The 26,534-nt window shown below is 40.1% G+C and overlaps 2 protein-coding genes across 7 annotated transcripts in view; one reads left to right on the top strand and one right to left on the bottom strand.

Moving 5' to 3' along the window:
* The window catches only part of MARCHF1 (membrane associated ring-CH-type finger 1), a 484,877-nt gene extending 476,420 nt beyond the window's left edge, over positions 1-8,457 (top strand). For all 5 annotated transcript variants that reach the window (XM_043513291.1, XM_043513293.1, XM_043513292.1 and 2 more), the window contains one exon: positions 6,405-8,457. In XM_043513291.1, the coding sequence (XP_043369226.1) occupies positions 6,405-6,703 (299 nt within the window). In that variant the 3' untranslated portion in view covers positions 6,704-8,457. The remainder of the gene's footprint in view (positions 1-6,404) is intronic.
* A 1,063-nt stretch (positions 8,458-9,520) lies between these two features.
* TMA16 (translation machinery associated 16 homolog) overlaps positions 9,521-26,534 on the bottom strand; it is a 54,319-nt gene continuing 37,305 nt past the window's right edge. The window contains exons 6-8 of one of the 2 annotated variants that reach the window (XR_005292492.2): positions 20,536-20,578; positions 18,948-19,174; positions 9,521-12,891 (exon numbers count right to left, since the gene is read on the bottom strand). Coding sequence is in view for 1 of the 2 variants with exons in the window: in XM_038398901.2 (XP_038254829.1) it covers positions 19,036-19,174; positions 20,536-20,578 (182 nt within the window). In the remaining variant the exon portion in view is untranslated. Of the gene's footprint in view, positions 12,892-16,047; positions 19,175-20,535; positions 20,579-26,534 lie in introns of those variants that run through there. The other variant, XM_038398901.2, reaches the window with a different exon arrangement.

Raw genomic sequence — 26,534 nt, 5'->3', positions numbered from 1 at the left:
AAGGCAAGCCAGTTGCATAAGCAGCAAGAACACATGGTTAAACTAGGGCTGTTGATTAATTGCAGTTAACTCATGTAATTAACTCAAAAATTAATCACAATTAATCGCACTGTTAAACAATAGAATACCAATTGAAATGTATTAAATATTTTGACAGGTTTCAGAGTAGATTGGATACAATTAACTTAGGCTTGAATAGAGACTGGGAGTGGATGGGTCATCATTACACAAAGTAAAACTATTTCCCCTTGTTTATTCTGTCCCCCACCTCCACTGTTCCTCAGACATTCTTGTCAACTGCTGGAAATGGCCCACCTTGATTATCACTACAAAAGGTTTATTGCCCCCTCACCCTCCCGCTGGTAATAGCTCACCTTAAGTGATCACTCTCGTTACAAAAAGAAAAGGAGTACGCGTGGCACCTTAGAGACGAACAAATTTATTTGAGCATAAGCTTTTGTGAGCTACAGCTCACTTCACTAACACGGCTGCTACTCTGAAAACTCTCGTTACAACGTGTATGGTAACACCCATTGTTTCAGGTTCTCTGTGTATATAAATCTCCCCACCGTATTTTCCACTGAATGCATCTGATGAAGTGAGCTGTAGCTCATGAAAGCTTATGCTCAAATAAATTTGTTCGTCTCTAAGGTGCCACAAGTACTCCTTTTCTTTTTTTAAAAAAATATTTTGGATGGTTTTCTACATTTTCAACTATTTCTGTTACAACACAGAATACAAAGTGTATAGTGCTCACTTTATATTATTTTTATTACAAATATTTGCACTGTAAAAATGATAAAAGAAATAGTATTTTTCAATTCACCTCATTCAAGTACTGTAGTGAAATCTCTTTAGCGTGAAAGTGTAACTTACAAATGTAGGTTTGGGGTTTTTTTGTTACATAAGTGCACTCAATGTAAATCTTTAGAGCCTACAAGTCCACTCAGTCCTACTTCTTGTTCAGCCAATCACTAAGACAAACAAGTTTGTTTACATTTATGGGAGATACTGCTGCCTGCTTCTTATTTACAATGTCACCTGAAAGTGAGAAAAGGCGTTCGCTGGACACTTTGACGTTGCAATTTGGCAAAGAAGTTACCAATGTGAGATATCTAAAAATAGCTATAGCACTCGACCCAAGGTTTAAGAATCTGAAGTGCCTTCCAAAATTTAAGAGGGACGAGGTGTGGAGCATGCTTTTGGAAGTCTTAAAAGAGCAACACTCAGATGCGGAAACTGAAGAATCCGAACAATAAAAAAAGAAAATCAAACTTCTGCTGGTGGTATCCGACTCAAATGATGAAAATGAACATGTGTCTGTACAGCTTTCGATCGTTATCGAGCAGAACACGTCATCAACATGGACAGATGTCCTCTGGAATGGTGGTTGAAGCATGAATGGACATATGAATCTTTAGTAAAAAGAAAAGGAGTACCCGTGGCACCTTAGAGACTAACAAATTTATTAGAGCATAAGCTTTCGTGAGCTTACTTCATCGGACTGGTCCAGGCTGAGGTTGATGGTGGGATGGAAATTGTTGAAATCATGGTGGAATTCCTCAAGAGCTTCTTTTCCATGGGTCCAGATGATGAAGATGTCATCAATGTAGCGCAAGTAGAGTAGGGGCATTAGGGGACGAGAGCTGAGGAAGCGTTGTTCTAAGTCAGCCATAAAAATGTTGGCATACTGTGGGGCCATGCGGGTACCCATCGCAGTGCCGCTGATTTGAAGGTATACATTGTCACCAAATGTGAAATAGTTATGGGTCAGGACAAAGTCACAAAGTTCAGCCACCAGGTTAGCCGTGACAGTATCGGGGATACTGTTCCTGACGGCTTGTAGCCTATCTTTGTGTGGAATGTTGGTGTAGAGGGCTTCTACATCCATAGTGGCTAGGATGGTGTTTTTAGGAAGATCACCAATGGACTGTAGTTTCCTCAGGAAGTCAGTGGTGTCTCGAAGATAGCTGGGAGTGCTGGTAACGAAGGGCCTGAGGAGGGAGTCTACATAGCCAGACAATCCTGCTGTCAGGGTGCCAATGCCTGAGATGATGGGGCGTTCAGGATTTCCAGGTTTATGGATCTTGGGTAGCAGATAGAATACCCCAGGTCGGGGCTCCAGGGGTGTGTCTGTGCGGATTTGTTCTTGATCTTTTTCAGGGAGTTTCTTGAGCAAATGCTGTAGTTTCTTTTGGTAACTCTCAGTGGGATCAGAGGGTAATGGCTTGTAGAAAGTGGTGTTGGAGAGCTGCCTAGTAGCCTCTTGTTCATACTCCGACCTGTTCATGATGACGACAGCACCTCCTTTGTCAGCCTTTTTGATTATGATGTCAGAGTTGTTTCTGAGGCTGTGAATGGCACTGTGTTCTGCATGGCTGAGGTTATGGGGTAAGCGATGCTGCTTTTCCACAATTTCAGCTCGTGCACGTCGGCGGAAGCAGTCTATGTAGAAATCCAGGCTGCTGTTTCGACCTTCAGGAGGAGTCCACCCAGAATCCTTCTTTTTGTAGTGTTGGCAGGAAGGTCTCTGTGGGTTAATATGTTGGTCAGAGGTGTGTTGGAAATATTCCTTGAGTCTGAGACGTCGAAAATAGGATTCTAGGTCACCACAAAACTGTATCATGTTCGTGGGGGTGGAGGGGCAAAAGGAGAGGCCCCGAGATAGCCCAGCAGAAGAATCTGTCCTAAGAGTATAGTTGGATAGATTAACAATATTGCTGGGTGGGTTACGGGAACCATTGTTGTGGCCCCTTGTGGCATATAGTAGTTTAGATAGCTTAGTGTCCTTTTTCTTTTGTAGAGAAGCAAAGTGTGTTTTGTAAATGGCTTGTCTAGTTTTTGTAAAGTCCAGCCACGAGGAAGTTTGTGTGGAAGGTTGGTTCTTTATGAGAGTATCCAGTTTTGAGAGCTCATTCTTAATCTTTCCCTGTTTGCTGTAGAGGATGTTGATCAGGTGGTTCCGCATGGAAAAGAAGCTCTTGAGGAATTCCACCATGATTTCAACAATTTCCATCCCACCATCAACCTCAGCCTGGACCAGTCCACACAAGAGATCCACTTCCTGGACACTACGGTGCTAATAAGCAATGGTCACATAAACACCACCCTATATCGGAAACCTACTGACCGCTATTCCTACCTACATGCCTCTAGCTTTCATCCAGATCATACCACTCGATCCATTGTCTACAGCCAAGCGCTACGATATAACCGCATTTGCTCCAACCCCTCAGACAGAGACAAACACCTACAAGATCTCTATCATGCATTCCTACAACTACAATACCCACCTGCTGAAGTGAAGAAACAGATTGACAGAGCCAGAAGAGTACCCAGAAGTCACCTACTACAGGACAGGCCCAAGAAAGAAAACAACAGAACGCCACTAGCCATCACCTTCAGCCCCCAACTAAAACCTCTCCAACGCATCATCAAGGATCTACAACCTATCCTGAAGGACGACCCATCACTCTCACAGATCTTGGGAGACAGACCAGTCCTTGCTTACAGACAGCCCCCCAATCTGAAGCAAATACTCACCAGCAACCACACACCACACAACAGAACCACTAACCCAGGAACCTATCCTTGCAACAAAGCCCGTTGCCAACTCTGTCCACATATCTATTCAGGGGACACCATCATAGGGCCTAATCACATCAGCCACACTATCAGAGGCTCGTTCACCTGCACATCTACCAATGTGATATATGCCATCATGTGCCAGCAATGCCCCTCTGCCATGTACATTGGCCAAACTGGACAGTCTCTACGTAAAAGAATGAATGGACACAAATCAGACGTCAAGAATTATAACGTTCAAAAACCAGTTGGAGAACACTTCAATCTCTCTGGTCACTCGATCACAGACCTAAGAGTGGCTATCCTTCAACAAAAAAGCTTCAAAAACAGACTCCAAGGAGAGACTGCTGAATTGGAATTAATTTGCAAACTGGATACAATTAACTTAGGCTTGAATAGAGACTGGGAATGGATGAGTCATTACACAAAGTAAAACTATTTCCCCATGGTATTTCTCCCTCCCACCCCACCCCCTACTGTTCCTCTGATATTCTTGTTAACTGCTGGAATTAGCCTACCTTGCTTGTCACCATGAAAGGTTTTCCTCCTTTCCCCCCCCCCCCCCCGCTGCTGGTGATGGCTTATCTTAAGTGATCACTCTCCTTACAGTGTGTATGATAAACCCATTGTTTCATGTTCTCTGTGTGTGTGTGTATATAAATCTCTCCTCTGCTTTTTCCACCAAATGCATCCGATGAAGTGAGCTGTAGCTCACGAAAGCTTATGCTCTAATAAATTTGTTAGTCTCTAAGGTGCCACGGGTACTCCTTTTCTTTTTGCGAATACAGACTAACACGGCTGCTACTCTGAAACCTGTCATGAATCTTTAGTGCATCCGGCACATAAATATCTTGCAACACCGGCTGCAACGGTGCCATGAGAACATCTGTTCTCACTTTCAGGTGACATTGTAAACAAGAAGCAGGCAGCATTATCTCCTGCATATTGTAACCAAATTTGTTTGTCTGAGCAATTGGCTGAAGTAGGACGGAGTGGACTTGTAGGATCTAAAGTTTTACAATGTTTTATTTTTGAATGCAGTTGGCATTTTGTACATAATTCTACATTTGCAAAGAGATTGCACTACAGTACTTGTATTAGGTGAACTGAAAAATACTATTTATTTTGTTTTTTACAGTGCAAGTATTTGTTATAATTAAATATAAAGTAAGTACTGTACACTTTGTAGTCTGTGTTGTAATTGAAATCAATATATTTGAAAATGTAGAAAACACCCAAAAATATTTAATTACATGGTACTCTATTATTGTTTAACAACACGATTAATCACTTGACAGCCCTAGGTTAAACTCAAATTACTGCTCTACTGGTTGCAACTAAGCCTGGCAGATGACCACCAGTGGATTCTAATCCTCCATCTGACACCATATCCATCTTGGAGTGCCTCTCTCTAAAGCACTTTGATTGTTATTTGCACTCTGTATGTTCTAGGGATTTTTAAAGATCTTCCAATGTGACTAATAAATTTATTTTAAGTAAAATATCTAGAAAGCAGCATTGAGACAGAGGCATATGACATGCATTCTCAAAACCACACACTTATGTATTAATGCCAACACGGTCATCATTAGATCTGATGCAGTAATGCACAACTGAGGTTTTTTTCCCCCATTTTAGTCATACTGCTAAACATATGAAGAAGCAGCTGCAGTGTTGTTAATTATCCTGCGATTATAAAGCTGTTCCCAGGATAGCAATAATTGATTTTGTAAAGTTCTAAGACTAGTTCTAGGCTAAAGTGAATCATCTTAGCATTACTCATATCATTAATGCTCTGTTCTGTAGCTTTAGTGTCATCACCAATGGAGACTTTTCTACAATTACAGTAAGACTTTTCAAGAGTTTTTCCTGGTTTTTAAATTGAGAGCAAAGGGTGTAATGAGCAAAAACAGTAAAGTTCTTATTTAACTAAGTAGGAAAATAGCAATGTGTTGATTTAGCAGAAGGAAAAAACATACAAGAGAGGCATAAAGAACAAAAAAAGCTGGTTTCAGGAAGGTGGATTTCTTCCCACTAATTTGCTATTGAACCAATGCTACAGCACCATACCAGGGGAACACATTGGTATTGTAGGTGCCACTGTTCAATGAGGTATAAAATAGGGTGTGCCAGGTGTATTTACAGACCCGTAGCGTGCAGCAAACTAGGGTGTAAACTACAGTGCACCAGCTTGCAGCGCACCAAGTAGCCATGTGGACCTTGCTATTGCTTGTTACGAAACTTTGTGCATGGTAGCAGGGTCCACGCAGCACCTTACTGCGTAGCTGATCAGTACACTGTACATACTCTAGCTTGTGGCACTTGAGTCTCCTTTTAACCAGCCCTCAAATGTTAAAAAAAAAAAAAAACCCTTATTTTATTTCAATAGTAGGGGCCAAAGCCCAGTGATCTGGCCATTCCAGTTTAGATAACTGCATTCTGCCTGTTTAAAATACGTACTATACGCATGGGTACAATCAAGGGACATAAAAATGTCATCTGTTTCTAGTAAGGATAGTTATTTTTCTGTCCTAGGACCTGATCCTGCATTCCTTGTTAAACCAAAAATCCCCTATTGTACTAGATGTTTAGGGATCTGATCTTGTTTCTATGTCTAGGGAACAGCTGCTGTCTTCTATCATAACAACAGCTGCACTTCATGTGTGTGACTGTATACGTACAGTACAAATAGTATTAGAGATCCTTTGAAAAGAATGTTTTGGCAGCTTTATGCAGTACTGGAATATATAGGCTACAGTAAAGACAAGCAATCAGCAAGACATTATGATGACACTAATTGTAACTTGTTTGTTTGAAAGGTATCCTTGAATGGCCATTTTGGACAAAACTGGTTGTGGTAGCAATTGGGTTCACTGGAGGCCTAGTCTTCATGTATGTACAGTGCAAAGTCTACATTCAGTTGTGGCGCAGACTGAAGGCTTACAATCGAGTGATCTTTGTTCAAAACTGCCCGGACACTGCCAAAAAAATGGAGAAGAACCCTTCATGCATTCAGAATTCTGAAATCAAGGATGCTGTGGTAGTGCCAGTATCACAGACAGGTACAAACTCACAGCAATCGGCTGAAGAAATGACCTCTGAGGTCATGCCAGTTTGACAGAGGTGATATTGTTTCTTCATTGAAAAAGGTGTGTGTGTTTTTTACACCACAGCCACTACAGAAAGCAGAAACAAACATGCATTTTAAATAAAAGAACAAAAAACCCTGACCAGGGAAATGGATACAGTGAAGCAACATGCATTACTTATGGAATGTGACCGTTTGTGAAATAGTTTCTCAATTAGTCAGCCAGGTGTAGTGGAAGTGTAGAAAGCACAACAGAGAACAATTCTAACAGTGTCAAACAGACATGACAAAATGACCTTTTTAAACTGGATGACCAGGAGGAATTGGAAATAGACCTGCTATAACTGTTCTGTTACAGAAAACATCAACAACTTTCCATCTATTTGTTACTACTAGGCATTCTATTTGCTCATCATCTTAAAAATACACTTCGAAGTGACACTAAAAAGGTCATTTGCATTAAACTTAAATCAACAAAGTAAACAGACCTGCACCATGACACTCACTTTCTAAATCTTGTAAAGTAATCATTACATAGTTGTATGGCTACATTGGAGCCTGAATGTTTTGGCAGCCATGTGAGCTGAGGATACGTGAAGCACATACATATTTAATGCTTTTGGATATGTGATTTTTTTGTTTTTTGCAAAATAAGCAATTTCAACAAGTAGTCTTCAAGTCCTCAAATGCTTCCTTGGACCCATGAAATACAAGTAGTATTTAGCCACAAGGCTCAAATTATTAGCTCTACATCTGGAACAACACTTTTAGTTCTGCTTATCTTAAAGTAAAATAAATAACACTTGTTAAGTGGTGAATTAACATGAACTTTCTGCCAATATATGTAGAAAGGATATATAGCAAGTTTTCTCCAAAGTATAATCAGAGGCATTACAGGTTGAAGCATGCAGTCCATTACAAAAGAATATGAAATGAATTTATACCCTCACACCCCCTAGGAATGACAGCTAAAGTGGAGGGTGGAATTTTTTTAAGAGTTCATGCTTCAGCAATTAAGGTAATCACAAAAGAGCATACGTGGACCTATTAAAAGATGCCAGTATCACCCTGTTTTGACTTGACTGGATAGTTATCCTCTGTTCAGGATAAGACTGAGCAATTAGAGATTCAACAGTTCAGTTGTTAATTTTGTGTTTTGAGCATTTTCATGTAAAACTGAAGTGTGACTAACATTAAAGAGTGCAATATATAAATGAATGTAGATAAAATGATGTCCAACAGCAGTGAGTTACATAAAGAATTTTTGGTACCTTAGAGACTAACAAATTTATTTGAATGTAAGCTTTTGTGAGCTACAGCTCTAAGGTGCCACAAGTCCTCCTTTTCTTTTTGCGGATACAGACTAACACAGCTGCTACTCTGAAACCTGTCAAAGAATTTTGTGATTCACTTCCAGTTGCTGTGGTGTTTATTATTGGGACAGGAGAGCCAAAGTGGCCAGAAGTACCTGTGAATTGGTTTGGGTAAGTCTGGGGACCACAGTAAACTAGGGCCCTCTTTGATCTCGTGGTGTGTGCATGTGGGGGGAAGGACAGGAAATCAAACAAATCATTTTGTGGATGTAATGACCAAGCAGGATAATTACATTCTGCAGCATAAATTCTGAGTTTTCTAACCTTTAAGCACCATTAAATGGCAATTGTCGTGCAAATACTCTGAGGCTTAGTCTCAGTTCAGAATGAGATATTAGAGATATACTTCAACAGAACTTGTCCCCTGAAGAAAATTTAAGGAATGAGATAGTGAAGTATTTAATGTCTACTCCAAAGCCTATTGAACACAACTGTAATTTTCCTACTGACTACAGGGGGCTTGGACTAGGCCTTTAATCCCTTACAGCATTATTGAGGCCCTTTCCTTTCAGTTTTAAGGGAATTTATCAGTTTGTTACAAAAATTTAAGAAGGATGAAAATCTGCAGAAAAAAATTAACTGCACTTTTCTCAGTAAATATTGGGTAAATATCACTGCTCCTGTTTTGTTTTGTTTGTTTAACTTTCAGAAAGGTAATCAGATAGTTTTTTATTTTCAACCCATTTAGTGTGAAAAGTAATTCCTTAACTTTTATCCATGTTCTCTGTAAAGTTGGAAATGGGTATTTAGTGGGCATGAGATTCAGATAATTCCCATACTTCTGACCTGGCTCCCCGCTCTGGAAGCGGAGATGGTGGCTTTACAAACTGGGCTACCCAGGTTACCAAGCCACCATCTCTCCTTCTGGGCAGGGTCCAAAAGTGGAAGAGACAGAGGCAGCAGCATAAGAAGATGATGCCCTTGTCTCCTCCACTTCTTACAAAAAAATAGTTTTGTAAACCTCAGGAATTTATCAGTTAAACTGATAAAAACTGAAGGGGCTTAAGCACTGTTGAAGTCATTACTCACCCCCCACCCTTCCCCATCCCATCCCCTCTGTCAGTTACAGTTGACTTGATGGTTTTTAGAGAGACAAGGTCGGTGAAGTAATATCTTATATTTGACCAACTTCTGCTGATATGAGAGAGAAATTTTTGATCTTACACAAAGCTCTCTTTCTTCTGGTCTGGGGTAGAAATTTAGCTATATACTCAAAGCCACATTTATCTAGTAATGTAAGACTTGTCTCCAGCAAAAAAGATTATTTACACTGAGGCGTTAGGGATACAAGCTTGCATGAGTAACTTCACATGAAAATGGATCAAGACCGTAAGTACTGGACAACACCTCATCTTAAAACATCTGCCATCCTTGTCTATCAGAGAGCATAATGTTCTGTATGAACCCAATCAATCGCTGTAGTCCACTTGAGGATTCTGTGCCACAAAACCCACTCTTTTTCATTGGCAAGTAGTAATTTATTTTGAGAAGAAGTTAAAGATCAGTAAAACCTACATATACATAAGTTGCTGAACCACAGGCTTGGTAATCAAATGCATCCTCATTCAGGCAAAACACCGCTGACCTAAGTGGAATTTGGACTGGCTAAGAACTGCAGGATCAGCTCTGGGATGAACACTCATTGTAAGCTGCCCTTTTGTAGATGTGGTCAGTCCCAGGTAGACTGCACTGATATGAAGCCAAATTCTTCCTTCTTGCTTGAGCAACACTCCCTTTAACTTCAGTGGCAGTTTTGCTTGGATAAGGATTGCAGAATTACTACTATTAGTGAGGAATTGTGAAACAAAATGCTTCTGTCCCCTAGGTGGACATGGATCTCTTCTTTCCTGGTTTCTTAAAATCTGTTTCCATTTCCAGAACTAATGCTTTCATTTATTCATTTTAAAACAGTGACAATGCACCACTTACCTTTGTGTTAGTATGATGAGGATTTTTACCCAGTCTAATGGTACTATTTCACATAGCGCTATAGCTGAAAGCAAGTGCTTATTTTCCTGGCCTGTCCATAACTATACATTCCCCATCATCAGATCAAGCCCTTTTTTATAATTCTGTACACCACCGTGACACTTAATCTATGAAGAAAATATTTTACACTGTAATACTTGGAACTAAGAGTTGTTACTTGTTTAACCCCATTCTCTTTTCCAAAAAGAGTTGGTTTTTGTGAGTGAATATGTACTGAAAGAAAGGGGGTGGGGGGGTTAAGGGAAACAAAATTAATATAACTTCTAATTGTTGTAGAACAAATTTGTATTTGTATTAAACAAATGACCCAAACCACTGCAGTTTTCTGTATTTTAAGTGGTAGAAATGATCTTACCACCATATAGTATATTTGAGTTTCCAAAAGAAAAACATTTTGGTTTGTTAAAGCAAAAACGCAAAATTTATGTTTGCTTTAAGTGTGACATTCCTTCAACAGGACAAAACATTTTCACCTCCCATTTTTCTCCACAGGCAGAACTCCAAGCATAATTATAACTGAATTTGTTGGGAGGATTCCATCTTTCTGACCCCTCCCCATTGTCTCAAGCTATGCACCCAGGAAAAGATTTTGGTTAAGTTTTAAAAGCCTCTTTGCACAGAATTCAAGCAAGTATGGGCCCCACCATTTTTATATGATAGACTGCTACAACTATGCTCTGGATAATCTATTTAAAACAAAACAGACTGACATTATCCAATGACATCTAAAGTGTTGAAGCAGGGGTGTTCACATTAAAGGGTATCCATTGCCTCCAAGACCAATGGATCACAGTGCTCCTTGAGAGAACATGTTCTTAAGAGTTGCAGCAGAAATCATCTAAGCCAACCTTGCCAAGGTATAAAGAAAATTTCATAGTTTAAACAGATCTACATGCCCAACTTTGCCAGTAAAAACAAAGTGCATTTTATTACAATAAAAATGAGTGAACTGCTTTTATTAGACATGTTCATTTCTATCCATTGTATACAAATACAGAGCTACATTTATTTTAAAAGTAGGGAATTGTGGGTAACCTGAAGTAATGTTTGACTAATGTCCATGAAGGGTAACCTTATAGCCCATTTTTTTTCCTACCTTTTCTGGAAAAAAAAATTGTCCTTTGCTAAAATTTGGGCACCTAAAATAAAGCTTATGTTGGAACTTGGTTGCAACCTTAGAGATGACCAGGACTCCACCCTACCTTCACAGCAGTAGGTACTTCCTGATGCATCATTCAACTTGATCTTAGGTGTGCAGTTGATCACTTTGCCTGAGAAGTCACATATCTTTTGGTAAGATGTATGCAGTACAGCATGGAGTATCCTCTTTTATAGTTACACTGAGGAAATGGGAATTAAAACAGCACTTCTTTGTTTATTCCAGTTGGTGCTTTGCATGCAGTTTGAAGCTCTTGGAGAAAGCAAAAACTAGCTTATTACTCCTTCAAACTTGCCATATAGTTAAAATTCCTTAAGAGCTAGTACACAGTCTATAGTTTGAAGAAATTAGATTGTTCTTAAGCAAATTTACACAGGAATTGTTGTAGCAATGTAAGATGTTCCTAAAGCCAGACATGTTGTCTGTAAATCTCTCTTTGAAGAAAGACCACTTGTAGTAACAAAATTAGGTGGGTTTCACTTGAACCAGTTCAGCAACCAATAAAAGCTCAGTGGCTCTCAGAGGTAAAACAGCTAGGTACAGGAAGCTCTGCAGAGAGCAGCTCTGGGCATATACCAGTCTGAGGGGAAGCTCAGGCAAGGTTTTATTGCGAACTGTTAGCAATCTCACCTTGACATTTGCTGCTTATCTTTCTAAAGCTGCAAAATAAATAAGAATTTTGGACAAGATCACTTTGTAGTTGGCTAGGGAATAACACGGTGACCCAGTCATTCTCAATAAGCATGCTGCCCTTCTTGATTGGATATAGCTTCAAGAATATAAATCAGGGCTGACAGCATAACAGAGAGCTTCTTTTACCTCAACTGGAGCAAGCCTATGTTTTTAGAGCAGTGAATGAGAGACCAGTATTTAGTCCAGGCTCTCTATGTAAATGTTGGTTTGTTCTATTTGTTCATTTCTAATAATGAACTAGTTATAGAATGACACAGCTGTTCCATTTATGTAGAAAATTGGTCAGAGTATTTGAATTATGGTAATTAAGAGTTACTCCGATTACAAAACTACTCAGTATCAAATCCATAGTTAAAGTTGTAAGCAGAGTTTTATTATACGCCTCATGACACTTTGCACAGAATATTTTCATGCCACTGTACACACATTTTTAAGGTAACAGTTTAAGCGTAGATGCTTAAAGAACGGTTCTGTGGAATAGCTTACTAAAATGGTATTGTGAGGCTCCATATTAGGAGCCTTTTTTAAAAAAAAAAAAAAACCTACCTGAACATTTTCTTTACAGTGACAGTCTGCAGCTCCATTATAATGGATCTTACTCATAGTTGCAGCTCCTTGGAGGCAAACACCAGGTCAGTCAGTCAAAGCAGGCTGGGAGAGGCCACACTTTTGAAGACCCATCTAGCAAGCCAGTTCAAGATCCTTCTAGACCTGCTTTGTAGAGCTAATTCCTTTAAACCTTAATTCCCAGGTTATTAGGTAGAACAACAAATGTATATAAACCCTTCCTAAACGAGAGTAACTTCAAATTCCACCCCAATTAACAGCGAATATATACAATATGTACATATGTGCCCAAAAAAGAAAATGGAGGAGAGGGCAACAGTTGAAGTCTCGCTCAGAACTATAACCTTGTGGTGGGTGGGTTGGATCTGCCGACTTCCATGCTAGAAGAAAGGTGATTCTCAGGTAGGCAAATGTTCTTGTTCTTCACAGCGAAAAATCTGCAGATCCATTACAATGGGATGTCCAAAAACAGTGCAGCAGCAGCAAGGGAAACAAAGGACAAATGATGAGACAGTGTCTTTTTTTTTTTTTTTTTAAATACATCAGTTAACGGGGTGAATACTAGCATACAGGTCTCTTCACATTTAATTTGTAAAATTTAGTGAAGATGTGAAAAAACATGACCAGGTGGCCCCTCATCCATTCCTTTTTGTATTTTAGATATGATCCCTCAGGAAGCTTCCATGCCTCTAAATGAATGAGCAAGAATCGGGGGGGGGGAGGGGGAAAGGCCCCTATCTTCAAAAGCTTCTGAAATATACCAATTTAGTCATCTACTAACTGATGCTATAGCAGCAGTTTCTTTTCCCCTGATTAACCCCATGGGTGGACACTCTTATTCCAGAATTAGCTTAATCTTCTGACTAAATTAATTCTGAATAAGGCACTCTTATTTGGAAATAAAAGTGTCCACACATGGAATTAATGAGGCATCATTCATTTGCTTTAAGTTCACATCCTATCTTATTCGAGCTATATTAATTTGCAGACCAGCCTTACGCTAGTTTGAAGTTTTGTACACAACTTGTTTTGAGTCCCTTGAGCTAAAACAAAGACTGCTTGTAACACATAAAACTTTGCAGTTAAACACCATTAAAATCAATTACCTAAAGCTAACTAAAAAAAATCGCAGACATTTGGGCAGGGGGAAAATCAGCCCACAGCATTCTGAAAAAAAATACCTACTTTTGAATTTTCTAATTAAAAGAGCATGATAAAGTTTAGTTATAGTTATAAACACAGAGTGCCTCCCATCTACAGTGGTTAACATTACAATGTTTATAACCACTTTCTGCAAGTAACATTTCCATGGTATTTCCTATATTAAAGCAATCTAAGCCTAAACATAGAAAAACACTGGAGTAATTAGACAGAAGGCAAACTTTTCACGTTAATGGCAGTCACATTTAAAAAAGAATGCAAGTGCAACAGATCAAAGCATCCTTATAGCATTTGGAGAAGGAATAGGCTCTTCAATCCAGTGAACACACCAGCTGGCTGTAAAGCACAGTAATTGTCAGAAAGATTACTATAAAAATGACATCATGGGATTCCATATTCATTTTCTCTCTCAACAACATTCTCAACCTGGAAATTTAAAGTCAGCATGAGTTTCTCTCTTCTATCATTACCATATAAAGATTCTGCAGTCAAAACTTACTCGACAAATTGATGATGTGCAAGACGGAATAAAATCCAGCTCATTTTTCTATACTGACACAATACCAATTTGCGTTTATCAGCATGAGTCAGATAGTCATCCTATCTGTTCCCTATGTAAGATCTTGCCATTTTTATAGTAATTTTTCTGGCTACAATCAATATAAAAAACTTTTCTCTTCATTAGCTGGAGACATTTCCGTTTCCCTGTGTAACCTACATAATAGTCTAAAAAGCTGAAGTCTACATGATAGCAAAAAGGAACACAGGGTACATAAGATTACAATCAAAATTTTTATTTCTCTATCTAGTTTCACTTTTATTTTAAAATGCATAACGTGAGCAGCAAGTATTACAAATTACTTCAAGACTGCTCGATTTTTTGTCAAGTTAACTTTACAGATTATACATTTGCTTTATATATTTGCCTTTTGTTTTAATGGAATTGTTCAATTGTTCACTTAGACAGCTAATCTAATATTCTCCATTACTCCAAATAACATACATTTTTTAAAAAATGTTTACACAAATGTCAGTTTAACACAGTGCTATTAAGGACACCACATCTTTTACAATGACAAACTAGCCTTTTGAGTCATACCAGGAAGAATAAGGCTTATTGTCCCTTTTAAAAGAAAATGCAGGGAAAAAAAAACTTCTTGCAGTGATTCTATCACCAAAGTGAAACGCAGAGCTTGTCTATATATGGAAGTTACACCAATTCAACTAAAACTGGGTTTAAAAAAACAAACCAAAAAACCCCCCGACTTGCTCTGTGGACACAGGTCAATTGGTGATTCAGATCAATGATATCAGTTCAGGTTTTGTTTGGACATTTACCAAGGCAAGCTAAGCAGATGAGACAGATTTAAATAGAGTTAAGAGCAATTATACATCACATTGCACCAGTTTAACTAAATCAGTTATTACATTTCTAGTTAAACCAATGCAGGGTGTGTAGAGCAGGCAATAAAACCTTTAGCAGGGACGAATGAGAATGATCAGATGCTCAGCCTTAGGGAATGATGGGTTAACTGAGCAAAGATGTGAAAGGCAGCCCTTGAGGGGAAACCCCGCCCCGGACTGTTCCTTCCCAGGTGCACCTTGCCTCCCCTTATCCCTCCCTGCTAGCTTAATACTTCCTTGGCGAAAGGATTTTAGGGTCTCCCCAACCCTACCTCAAAGCCAGCCCTACTTCAAACCCCTACCCCAAGTCCCTGGGAGGGAGTTGCGATTAGAGGCCGGAGTGGGGAGGAGCTCCCAGACCGGGCACTTACATCCCAGCCGCAACGGCAGCATAGGCACTCCCCCCACCGCTGCTCTCTACTGGAAGGGATGCTGGGGGCTCATTTTAGCACTGCCAGCCTTCGCTGCTGCTGCCAGCCTCAGGGTCTAGCCTCTCCACAGCTGGCTCCACATGCCCTGGGAAGGCACCATGAACAGCTCCCTCTCTTTGCTGGCTCACAGCTTCCTCTGGCACTGAGAGGAGCTGCCATGGGTTCCGCCAGGAGGGCCTGGCAGGCAGAGTGAGACATGAGTGCCAGCCGTGCTCCCTCCAGAGCCCCTGCCTCCCTCACCTCACTACTCACCCCTCCTTGCTGATTCTAGGGTTCCTCCTGTTCCCCAGCACCGAGAGGAGCTGCCATAGATTCTGGCTGATTGAGAGCCCAGGCGCCAGCTGCGCTCCCAGCCACATGAGATGCGCACTAGCTATCAGACTGCTGGATGGCCATGGATGCAGCTTACAGGTGAAAGGTCACTCAAACATCTTCCAGGCCTCTAATTTCTCCAGCTCACTTCCTTGTAGCATTGTTTCATTTGAGTTTAAGAAACAGAGTGGTTAATTCTGTATTACTGGCTAATCCAGTTTAGTTCAAACCATAACAGTGCATGTTCCTTCTGTCTGGCAAGAAGGGAGTTTTTTGTTTTTGGTTGTTCCGGTTAATAATAGAAACTTACTGTTATGCAATTTAGTTCACTGTCCAGGGCAGGAAATCCCCTACACAGACTACATACCAAAAAAAAGCTGGTAAGTAACTGAATGAAATTTGCTAAGAATAGGCAAAGAGGGGTCTAACAGAACTAACACAGAATTGCATGACATATCAATCACTGGAAAAGAGAGGCACAACAGTTTCAAACTGTGCCAGTTGTGCCCTCCACTTACTAACTTCTAATGTGGTATCCAACATTGCCTCCCATTTCAGTCATAAGGAAAGGAGTGATACCTGTAATTAGGAAATCCTGACAGCAAGAGGTTTAGTTTTGGATTACATCTCCTAAAAGCAGTAACAGAGGAGTCTGATGAAGGCTGGTCCTCCCGCTGAGTCTCACACAGAGGCAAATCAAACCCCACATCCTAGAGACATACTTAACACTACAGATCCTTAAAACTTAGCCTTGAGCACAACAAGGAGGTTTTGGTCACAGAATCATAGACTATTAGGGTTGGAAGGGACCTCAGGAGGTCATCTAGTCCAACCCCCTGCTCAAAGCAGGACCAATCTCCAACTAAATCATCCCAGCCAGGGCTTTGTCAAGCCTGACCTTAAAAACCTCTAAGGAAGGAGATTCCACCACCTCCCTAGGTAACCCATTCCAGTGCTTCACCACCCTCCTAGTGAAAAAGTTTTTCCTAATATCCAACCTAAACCTTCCTCACTGAAACTTGAGACCATTGCTCCTTGTTCTGTCATCTGCTACCACTGAGAACAGTCTAGATCCATCCTCTTTGGAACCCCCCTTTCAGGTAGTTGAAAGCAGCTATCAAATCCCCCCTCATTCTTCTCTTCTGCAGCCTAATGGTCATACCATTGAACCCAAGAAAGCCTTTTTTATATATTAAATCAAGAACCCACTCAGCCCCAAATCACACATGATATCCACTAAGCCCAAGAGAAAAATGAATTCTGGATTCTGTAAAGTAATCCTACCTTGAGTTTATGCACCAACAAATCTATGCCCCTGGAAACATCCCACACAACTGTGACAGCGTGGCAAGTTTTTTTTTCTACCCAGATATCAGAATTGGCAATTTGGCTCAATATAACACAAAGCAATTACCATCGCTACACTTCATATCAGTCAGGTCCATGTACTCTATCCACTGTCTGAGTTTACTCGCTACAAAACAGACATGCTTGGGCCTCACAGCAGGTTCCATGAAAGTATCCAAAGTCCCTAGTCCCTTCCACAGGGATGGGAGGATGAAGCAAAATGAGACTGTCAGGTCTTTTCCAATAGCCTTGAGCTCAATTGTTATATATTTCCTTATGAGTGAGGGATGGGCTGAATACCTGATCCATATAAATTCCCTTAACCTGAAGATGTTAAACTGCCCACCTGCAAACTACTGCCTGTTTGGCAAGTCTCTGTGAGATCCAGCAGCATCCCTTAAGAATAAACCCTGGGGAAGCCCACCCATTTTATGAATCAAGAGGCATTTTACAATGCCACAAGAGCATCCCCATGTAAATGTGCTAACAATGGTACAAATACTATCACTTACCTGATACACACCACTTTTCATCTGTCAATCTCAAAGTGCTTTACAAAGGAAATAAGCATCATCATCTTCATTTTACAAATAGGCAAACAGAGGAAAGTGACTAACTAGGGTCACCCAGGAGGCCAGTGGTAGAGCTGGGAAGAAAACCCAGGTGTCCTGAACCTCAGTCCAGTATTCTATTCACTAAGCCACACCAAATAACCAACAGTGTCTCAGCTTAGCGATCAACTCAGTCTTTGTAATGAAGGCAATAAAATCTCTTGCATAAAAGGGTTAACTGGCTATCACTGGCATCAGAAAACAGTCAATCTATGCACATAGCTTTTAGTGGCAGAAATACATTCTGCCTCCACAGCCCTAGAGTAAAAGGCTTTTCTTGAGTTCATGCAGTTGTAGACCTAGGAACCCTTTTGATGATCAAGTTATGGATATCCCTCATCACTAAATGGGACGCTATGCTTCTACTTTGGGATACATTTCTTAGTTACAGACCAGGGACTGTGCTCTTAAAGGAGTAGAGAAGAAAATTCTTCCTGCTGTTCTCTCCTTGGCTTTTTCTAAAGTCTGACAAGGGCTTTTCTGAAAGATGGGTCCAAATTAGGCACAAAGGGAGGTGGAGGGATGCTTTAGAAGAGGCTCCAAATGCCTTCCTCCAATTTTTGATGCTCTTTTCAACATGTGCTAACATGAGGCTGTATGAAAGCCTGCTTCTCTAAGCCATTACCCGAGCTTCAGCCATCATCTGCAAATGCACAATTTGCTGAGGGCTGGTTGCTGGCTCAGTAAAGAAAATCTGGAGATGGTGGCTATGGGGATAGATTTAAGTCACCTATTTAGTACCATTTTATCTTAACTTAAAGGCCACAGGTAATGGACCAAGTTATGGGTAAAGGTAGTCTGCTTTATAACAGTATCTTACCTACTTATCAAAATTAAACAACATTTATGTTCTCATTATCATCATTCAATGAATGGGCACTACCAAAAAAATCCCCCCACCCTCCCCATTACATTTGCCAAAACAGGTGAGTCACAGATAAGTGCACTGTCCCACAGCCATTAGGCTAGAGATAACTATTCCCCATCAACCCATATCCAGGGGCTTGCACCCTGAATAGACACTAGGGTGGAAGAGGTAGGGGGGAAAATGGAGATTTTCTGTAAGTTTAAGATTTTAAAGCCTTCACTTTTCTTTAAATAAGCACCACACTGAATCTAACATGCTGCTTGCTGAAATCTCACTCCATAACTTAAGGCCAGGGTGAAGCACAACCAACTAATCAAATATTCAACCAGCCACATCTTCTCATATGTAATTGAAAATACCAGCTTTATTCCTTCTTCCAGTGATAGTTCAAATAGGTTCCTGGCAGTCTCTTTCAGCTGTTTCATCTTTCGTATCAGCTGGTGCTCATTAGTCTGTGTCTTTTGCTGTATCTAATTCCTCTTCAGCTTCCCCATTTGCCATCTCTGTCCTACTGCAAACAGCATTTTTAGTAGAGACTTTTCTCATTTTAATGTTTGGCAGTTTCTTCAGATCACCATCCCATTCTCTTAAAGAAAAAAAGATATAATGAAAAATAATTAATGTTTAAAATTCAGAACCCAGAAAAATTAACTAATGTTAGTTACTGAAAAGTTGGTTACTGGTTTCAGTCAGGTCAGGTAGAAGTATAAGTCTGGAACAAGAAAGGATTTGCTGCATTAGCCTTAGCCTGACATCAGTCCCAATGTGCTCTGTCCTCTGCAAATCTTTACTGGTTCATGTGTGCACAAATGATACATCTTTCATCCACTTGTTCTACACTCATGCTGAAATCTGGGGGGCGGGTGGGAGGTAGGTAGGGCACTTGTCAGCTGGGATAGCATATCAGATGAGGCACAAATCAAGAAACTTTTTAAAAGAATAGCAGCATTAACATTTTCACAGGGGAGCTGGATTAAGTCAAGCAAGTTTGTCCTACTAATTTACACTATCAATTTAAATCCCCCCTGCAGTTTCAATTGCAATTCAATTCAAATATAATGTTCTTCATTTCCTGTCCTGAACTTGTATACTGCTGCTGAGCACAATTAAAACCATTATGACTTTTCAACCCACATCTGGTTGCTTTCAGTGATGAATTAAGTGATTCATGTATCTATCTAGTTTGTAAAGTGCTTTAGGATTCTGTGGGATAAGAGACCCTGAAAAAATGTAAGTTAAATATTACTCATTCTACTCCTACTGTCAATTTCTATTCTGTACCCTTCTGACTATGAACCAGTTGGTTTTAGATTTGACAGACTTAACTCCTTTTGTGCAAAATAATGAGTGCAGTTGGATCAACTTCCCCATTTGGGTGCTCAATGTGCAGAGCTAATATTCCACCTACTGGAAAACAGTAGTTCATTATGATCTATGAGAAATGTTAAAATGTTATACGAGTGATGCCAAGGAGATACAATGCATGTGTAATTTAAATTCACATATTGAATCTATTACTTTCTAAAGGCCAGAGGCTGCATAAAGGAGGAAGGATTCATTTAATAATCACATCAGAGAAAGTTTGTTTGAAAATATCCAAAAAACGAAGTAGTTACATGAACTCAATCCTAACAGTCTCAGCATTTTAAACCTTACAATATTTCAATAATTGATTGTTACTAGCTAGTAAGTTACAATTTTTAGGCTGCAGTAGCTAAGAAAAAAACTAGAACAGCAAAATATTGAGTACATTAATAATAAGCCATCAGTTTCCCTTCAAACAAGAGAACACTGTCCTCCACAAACCGCTTTTTGTAGAATGCTGGATTGGTTTATTTTTTATCCCCCCCCCCAAAAAAAAATTGAGACATGCCATGCCATTTCTAGAGATGTCCAGTCGGGCACATACAGACCACAAATAATTAAATACAACAAAAAGAAACTCACCTGAAAATTTTAAGATGTTTGCCATTCACAATGTCAGGAATGTCTAAAGGGAACAAAATTAAATACAGTTAGATTACCAGCTATAAAATATCCATAGCAATTCTCATTTCATAGCAAACATTAAACTACGACTTCAAAAGACACATCAGGTATATGCTAGGTGAAGGACTGAACCCACAAGGTCAGAGGTGGATACAAATCATACTGAGAATAGCAAGGTCCAATGGTAATAATCTAGCAGGAAGTCTACCTTTTCTCCCACAACTGCCAGGAAGAGGGAGGGTGCTGGGATTTCTATAAGGTGCTGTTCCTGAGCCCATTTTAGCAGTAGGGGGAAAATCTCCCAAGGTACTTTATCAACTTTTTAGCTGCCTCTTTTAGTTGCTGAAAGGAAGCTGCACTTTGTCTAAATGTTTGTGTCAAAACCAGCAAAAGATCTAGGCCCTTAAAAGAAAGCTGCAAATGCCAACAGTGAGATTAGCAACATAATTACGTTATTTGTATTACAATTGTACCCTAGAGTCCCCATTGTGCTATACATGTGTGTACACACACACACACGAGTAAGAGACAAGCCCTACTACCGAGAACTTACAGTTTAAACAGACAAACCAGTTAAACTATGGGAGAAGAGTCCCATTTCAAAACTGATTTAGGCACTTAGGCTCCTAAATTTCTGAATTTGGTTTGAAGATAGGACTTGGACACTTTTGAAATTTTACTTGAAGTGACTTTGAATCACAGAAGTGTAGAACTGGAAGGGACTTCAAGAGGTCATCTAGTCCAGCCCCTGTACTTATGGCAGGACTAAATATTATCTAGCCGATCCCTGACAGTGTTTGTCAAACCTGCTCTTAAAAATCCACAATGATGGAGATTCCACAATTTCCCTCGGCAATTTATTCCAGTGCTTAACCACCTTGACAGTTAGGAAGTTTTTCCTAATATCCAACCTACACTATTTGCTGCAATTGCTGCAATTTAAACCCACTGCTTCTTAACCTCTGAGGATAGGACAAGGAGAACAATTTTTCTCCCTCCTCCTTACAACAACCTTTTATATACTTGAAAACTATCGTCATGTCCCCTCTCAGTCTTCTCTTCTCCAGACTAAACAAACCCATTTTTTTCAATCTTCCCTCATAGGTCATATTTTCTAGACCTTTAATAATTTCTGTTGCTCTTCTCTGGACTTTCTTTAATTTGTCCACATCTTTCCTAAAATGTGGCGCCCAGAATTGGACACAATACTCCAGTTGAGGCCTAATGAGCACGGAGTAGAGCGGAAGAATTACTTCTCGTGTCTTGTTTACAACATTCCTGCTAATACAGCCCAGAATGATGTTTACTTTTCTTGCAACAGCGTTACTTCACTCATATTTAGCTTGTGATTCACTATGACTCCCAGATCCCTTTCCGTAGTACTCCTTCCTAGAGGATCATTTTCCATTTTGTATGTGTACAACTGATTGTTCCTTCCTAATTGGAGTACTTTGCATTTGTCCTTACTGAATTTCATCCTATTTACTTCAGACCATTTCTCCAGTTTGTCCAAATTATTCTGAATTTTAATCCTCCCCTCTTAGCTAGGTATCATCCACAAAATTTAAGTGTACGCCCTATGCCATTATCTAAATCACTGATGAAGATATTGAACGGAACCGGACCTAGAACTGATCCCTGCAGGACCCCAGTTGATGTGTCTTTCCAGCTTGACTGTGAACAACTGATAACTACTGTGACTACCTGGAGCCAATTAAGAAGCTGCTAGAATCAATTAAGACAGGCAGGCTAATCAGGGCACCTGGTTTAAAAAGGACCTCACTTCAGTCAGTGGGGGGTGTGCAAGAAGCTGAGAGTGAGAGGATGTGCTACTGAAGGACTGATGAGTATGAATGCTATATAGCATCAGGAGGAAAGTCCTGTGGTAAGAATACAGAAGGTGTTGGGAGGAGGCCATGAGGAAGTAGCCCAGGGAGTTGTAGCTATCACACAGGGGTTACATGAAACACTGTAGACAGCTGTGATCCATAGGGCCCTGGGCTAGAACCCAGAGTAGTGGGTGGGCCCAGGTTCTCCCTATCTCACCAATTTCCTATTGGATACAGGAGGAATGGACCTGAACTGTGGGTCCCATCAGAGGAGAAAAAGGTCCCTGGCCTGTTCTCCAACCCACTAGGTGGACCAGCAGAGACTGCGGGGTTTGTTCTCCTTCCTTTTCCCCATGCTGGCCAGTGATGAGGTTAGCTGAGTGAACGGCAGATTTGAGCCACTAGCAAAAGTGACCAAACTGAGGGCTGCCATGAATCTCAGACGAGCAAATCTGCCAAGAAGCGCAAGACCCACCAATGCAGAGGAGGAACTTTGTCACACTACTTTCTGGGAATGGTTTTCCAAACAGTTATGCATCCAACTTATAGTAGCTCCATCTAAATTGTATTTCCCTAGTTTGTTTATGAGAAGGTCATGTGTCAGTATCAAAAGCTTTACTATAGTCAAGATATACCACATCTACCACTTTCCTCCTATCCACCAGGCTTGGTTCTCTGTCAAAGAAAGCTATTAGGTTGCTTTGACATGATTTATTCTTTAAATCCATGCTGACTGTTACTTATCTCCTTATTATCTTCTAGGTGTCTGCAAACTGATTGCTTCATTATCATTCTTGGTAATGAAGTTAAGCTGACTGGTCTGTAATTCCCCTTTCTATAGATAGGCAAACACAGTGACCTTTTTCAGTCCTCTGGAATCTCTCCGATCTTCCATGACTTTTTGAAGATAATCGCTAATGGCTCAGAGATCTCCTCACTCAGCTACTTGAGTATTCTACAATGTATTTCATCAGACCCTGGTGAATGGAAGACATTTAACTTGTTTAAAGAAAAGTAAAGAGACTAACAGTCTCTAAGGTGCCACAAGTCCTTCTTTTCTTTTTGCGGATACAGACTAACACAGCTGCTACTTGTTTAAGGAATTTTTAACTTTTTCCCTATTTTAGCCTCTGATCCTATCTCATTTTTACTGGCATTCATTAAGTTGGATGTCCAGTTGTTACCAACCTTTTCGGTGAAAACTGAAACAAAAAGTCATTTAGCACTTCTGCCATTTCCACATTTTCTGTTATTGTCGTTCCCCCTCCCACCATTGAGTAACAGGCCTCCCTTGTCTTTGGTGTTCCTCTTGCTTCTTATTTATTTATAGTATATTATCTTGTTACCCTTTATGTTTCTAGCTAGTTTAATCTCATTTTGTGCCTTGGCTTTTCTAATTTTGTCCCTACATATTTGTGTTGTTTATATTCATCCTTTGTAATTTGACCTAGTTTCCACTTTTTGTAGGACTTATTGAAGATTTCCTGGTTAAGCCAGGGTGGTCTCTTGCTATACTTCCTATCTTTCCTACGTAGTGGGCTAGATACTTGTGCAAGGTCAAACGGATCAGTTCCTGAACTGGGAGTCAAACCTGGCTTTCCAGTTCAAATCAATTTTAAACACAGTTCTAAGAATGTAAAGATCAATAAAACATTAAGAAAAAATGGACATGTATCTTCATGGAGCGGTATAATCATACCTTGCTGTTTGTCATTTGGCTATCCGGGGGTTTAATCTCTCTTTGGCTCTGGAACACACCATTTCCCCCACTCAAGCCATTCAACAGTCTTGGCCCCTATCAACATCTGAATTGCCTGGAAAACTTGAGGTAATGCCTGATTGAGTGACAGGGCGCCTCCACACACTATCAATGTATCTGTTTACAGAGTAGTTGAAGTTTACACGGTTAATTATATATCATTATTATAAAACAGAACTTTTGGTACTAAAACTGTCATTTTGCAATTATTGAAATTTCTATTTTTAAAAAATGCAGTTGTGTAATTTGTAATTACAATGTTATGCTTACACAGTATGTTATTTGTCTTTCTACTTAAGTGATTTTACCTCTTGCTTAATCGTAATAAATAGCAATAGCTTTTAACAACAAAAGCCCTTCATAAAAAGAAATAAATGGGATGTAGTAATAAATCAGTAAAGGTTGGATAATCAGTGTAACAGAATGCAGAAAATAGAGTACAAGCTTTGTTCTGGGCCAAGGTGTTCAAAGCACCACAGGCCTGGCAGGAGTACTCTGAAAAAACGAGGCTTACACACAGCTGTGAATTATTGGCTTTACTGAAGGTTAGTGACACACCCGCAACGGGGACTCCGTCCCAGGCAGACCTCCGATGTGCTGGGTTCCCCGCCTCCATGACAGCAATGCTTGGAGTCCCCGTTGCAGGTGTGTCACTAACCTTCAGTAAAGCTAATAACTCACAGCTGTGTGTAAGCCTTGATTTTTCAGAGTACTCCTGCCAGGCCTGTGGTGCTTCGAACACCTTGGCCCAGAACAAGCTTCTTGTATATAGATGTATAGGAGAGATGCTTTTTCTAGTTTCCAGTTGAAATTACATGACCAAATTCTGAACTTTCTTGTATCCCTATGCATTCCTATTGGCATCAAGGTAGTTGCCCAGGGTACAAATCAGTGCACAAAAAAGAACCTTCAGGATGCTTTATGTGACACACAGCCATTCCCTGTTTCTTGGCCATTTCTAAAATCTTACAGGTGACCTATTTCTCAAGCTATCAGTAATTGTGAACACTTTAAAAGAGATTCTAATGCTCAGACGCTTTGAAGTTTTAGCACAGCTTGAAATGCCTTATTACTATCTAGAAACAACTATATAGATTTAAGGAGCAGCAAAGTGTCTCAACAAGGAATAATGCTACCTCTGTAGCATTTAATCTAAATTACTGCCTCATGTCATACAAATGTCACATTTCAGATGGTTCCCATGCAGTCTCTGATTGACACTGAACACACAGTGAAAGTTAGACGGACAAAGAATAGCTTCTATCAATTTTCTTCAGTCTCAAGGTAATAAGCCATATAATACTATCAATATAGAATTACGTATCACATTTCTCCATGATAAAATATAGCATGTTACCTGCCTTGAGAAGTACTGGGCATTATCTCATCTGCTCTACCTATCCTGACTACTGCAACAGGGATATCTACACTACTCTACACAATCCCAAACCCTTGATTTTGGATCCTGTATCCTAGTGAATAGCTTCAATGAGAGAAGAGTCCCTAAGGGAATACTGACCCAAGCCTTGTAAATCTGACAAATACCCTTGGCTTGTAAAAGAGTGATGAACAACTGGTGCTACTCTCGACTGAAAAGACAACATCTCATTCAGGAGAGAACTCTTCCTTTCTTTCAAATACAAAATTGTTTGACCAACCCTGAAGAAACCCACCCTGGACACATCAGTTCTACCCAACTACTGCCCAATGTCAAACTTCCCATTCCTGAACAAGATCAAAGAGAAGCTAGCAAAGGCCAACTATAAGATCATCTAATTGAAGCTAAAATTCTAGACATGTCATAATCCAGATTCAGGCCAGAATAAGGAACTGAAACCACTTTAGTGGCACTCAGGAATGATCTCCTCCTGTCAGTGGATAAAGGACAGATCCATTCTGTTCCTGCTGGAGCTCACTACGGCATTCAACATTGCTGACCATGAGATAGTGTTGTCTCACCAGGGAGAGGGAGCAGGGGTCCAGGGTAACGCACTAAAATGGTCTGAGTCCTTCCTGGAGGAACACAACCAAGGAGTAGTGGTAGAGGAGCAATTTCCCATTACTGGACCCCTCACTTGTGGAGTCCCAGAAGGATCAATTTTCTTTCCAGTCCTTTTCAACATCTACATGTAGCCACCAGGCAAACTGGTCAGATCACTTTCTGCTCTGAGTGCAAGGTATGTTTCTTTCACCCTGCCATCTCTAACATAATACATAAAAACACGTATATTTAAAAAGAAACCAAAAACCTTACCAAAACAAAGGCACTGCACCTTCTCCTGAGGACACAATGAGAGAACAAACACTACATGACAGATGAGTGGTCACTTCATTTAATGTATTACTGGAAGGTGCTCAGATAACCATAG

The sequence above is a fragment of the Dermochelys coriacea genome, chromosome 4 (assembly GCF_009764565.3).
Source record: "Dermochelys coriacea isolate rDerCor1 chromosome 4, rDerCor1.pri.v4, whole genome shotgun sequence".
Classification (NCBI taxonomy): Eukaryota; Metazoa; Chordata; order Testudines; family Dermochelyidae; genus Dermochelys; species Dermochelys coriacea.
The sequence above is the reverse complement of the archived record's forward strand: the minus strand, read 5'-3'. Positions and strand labels throughout refer to the sequence as shown.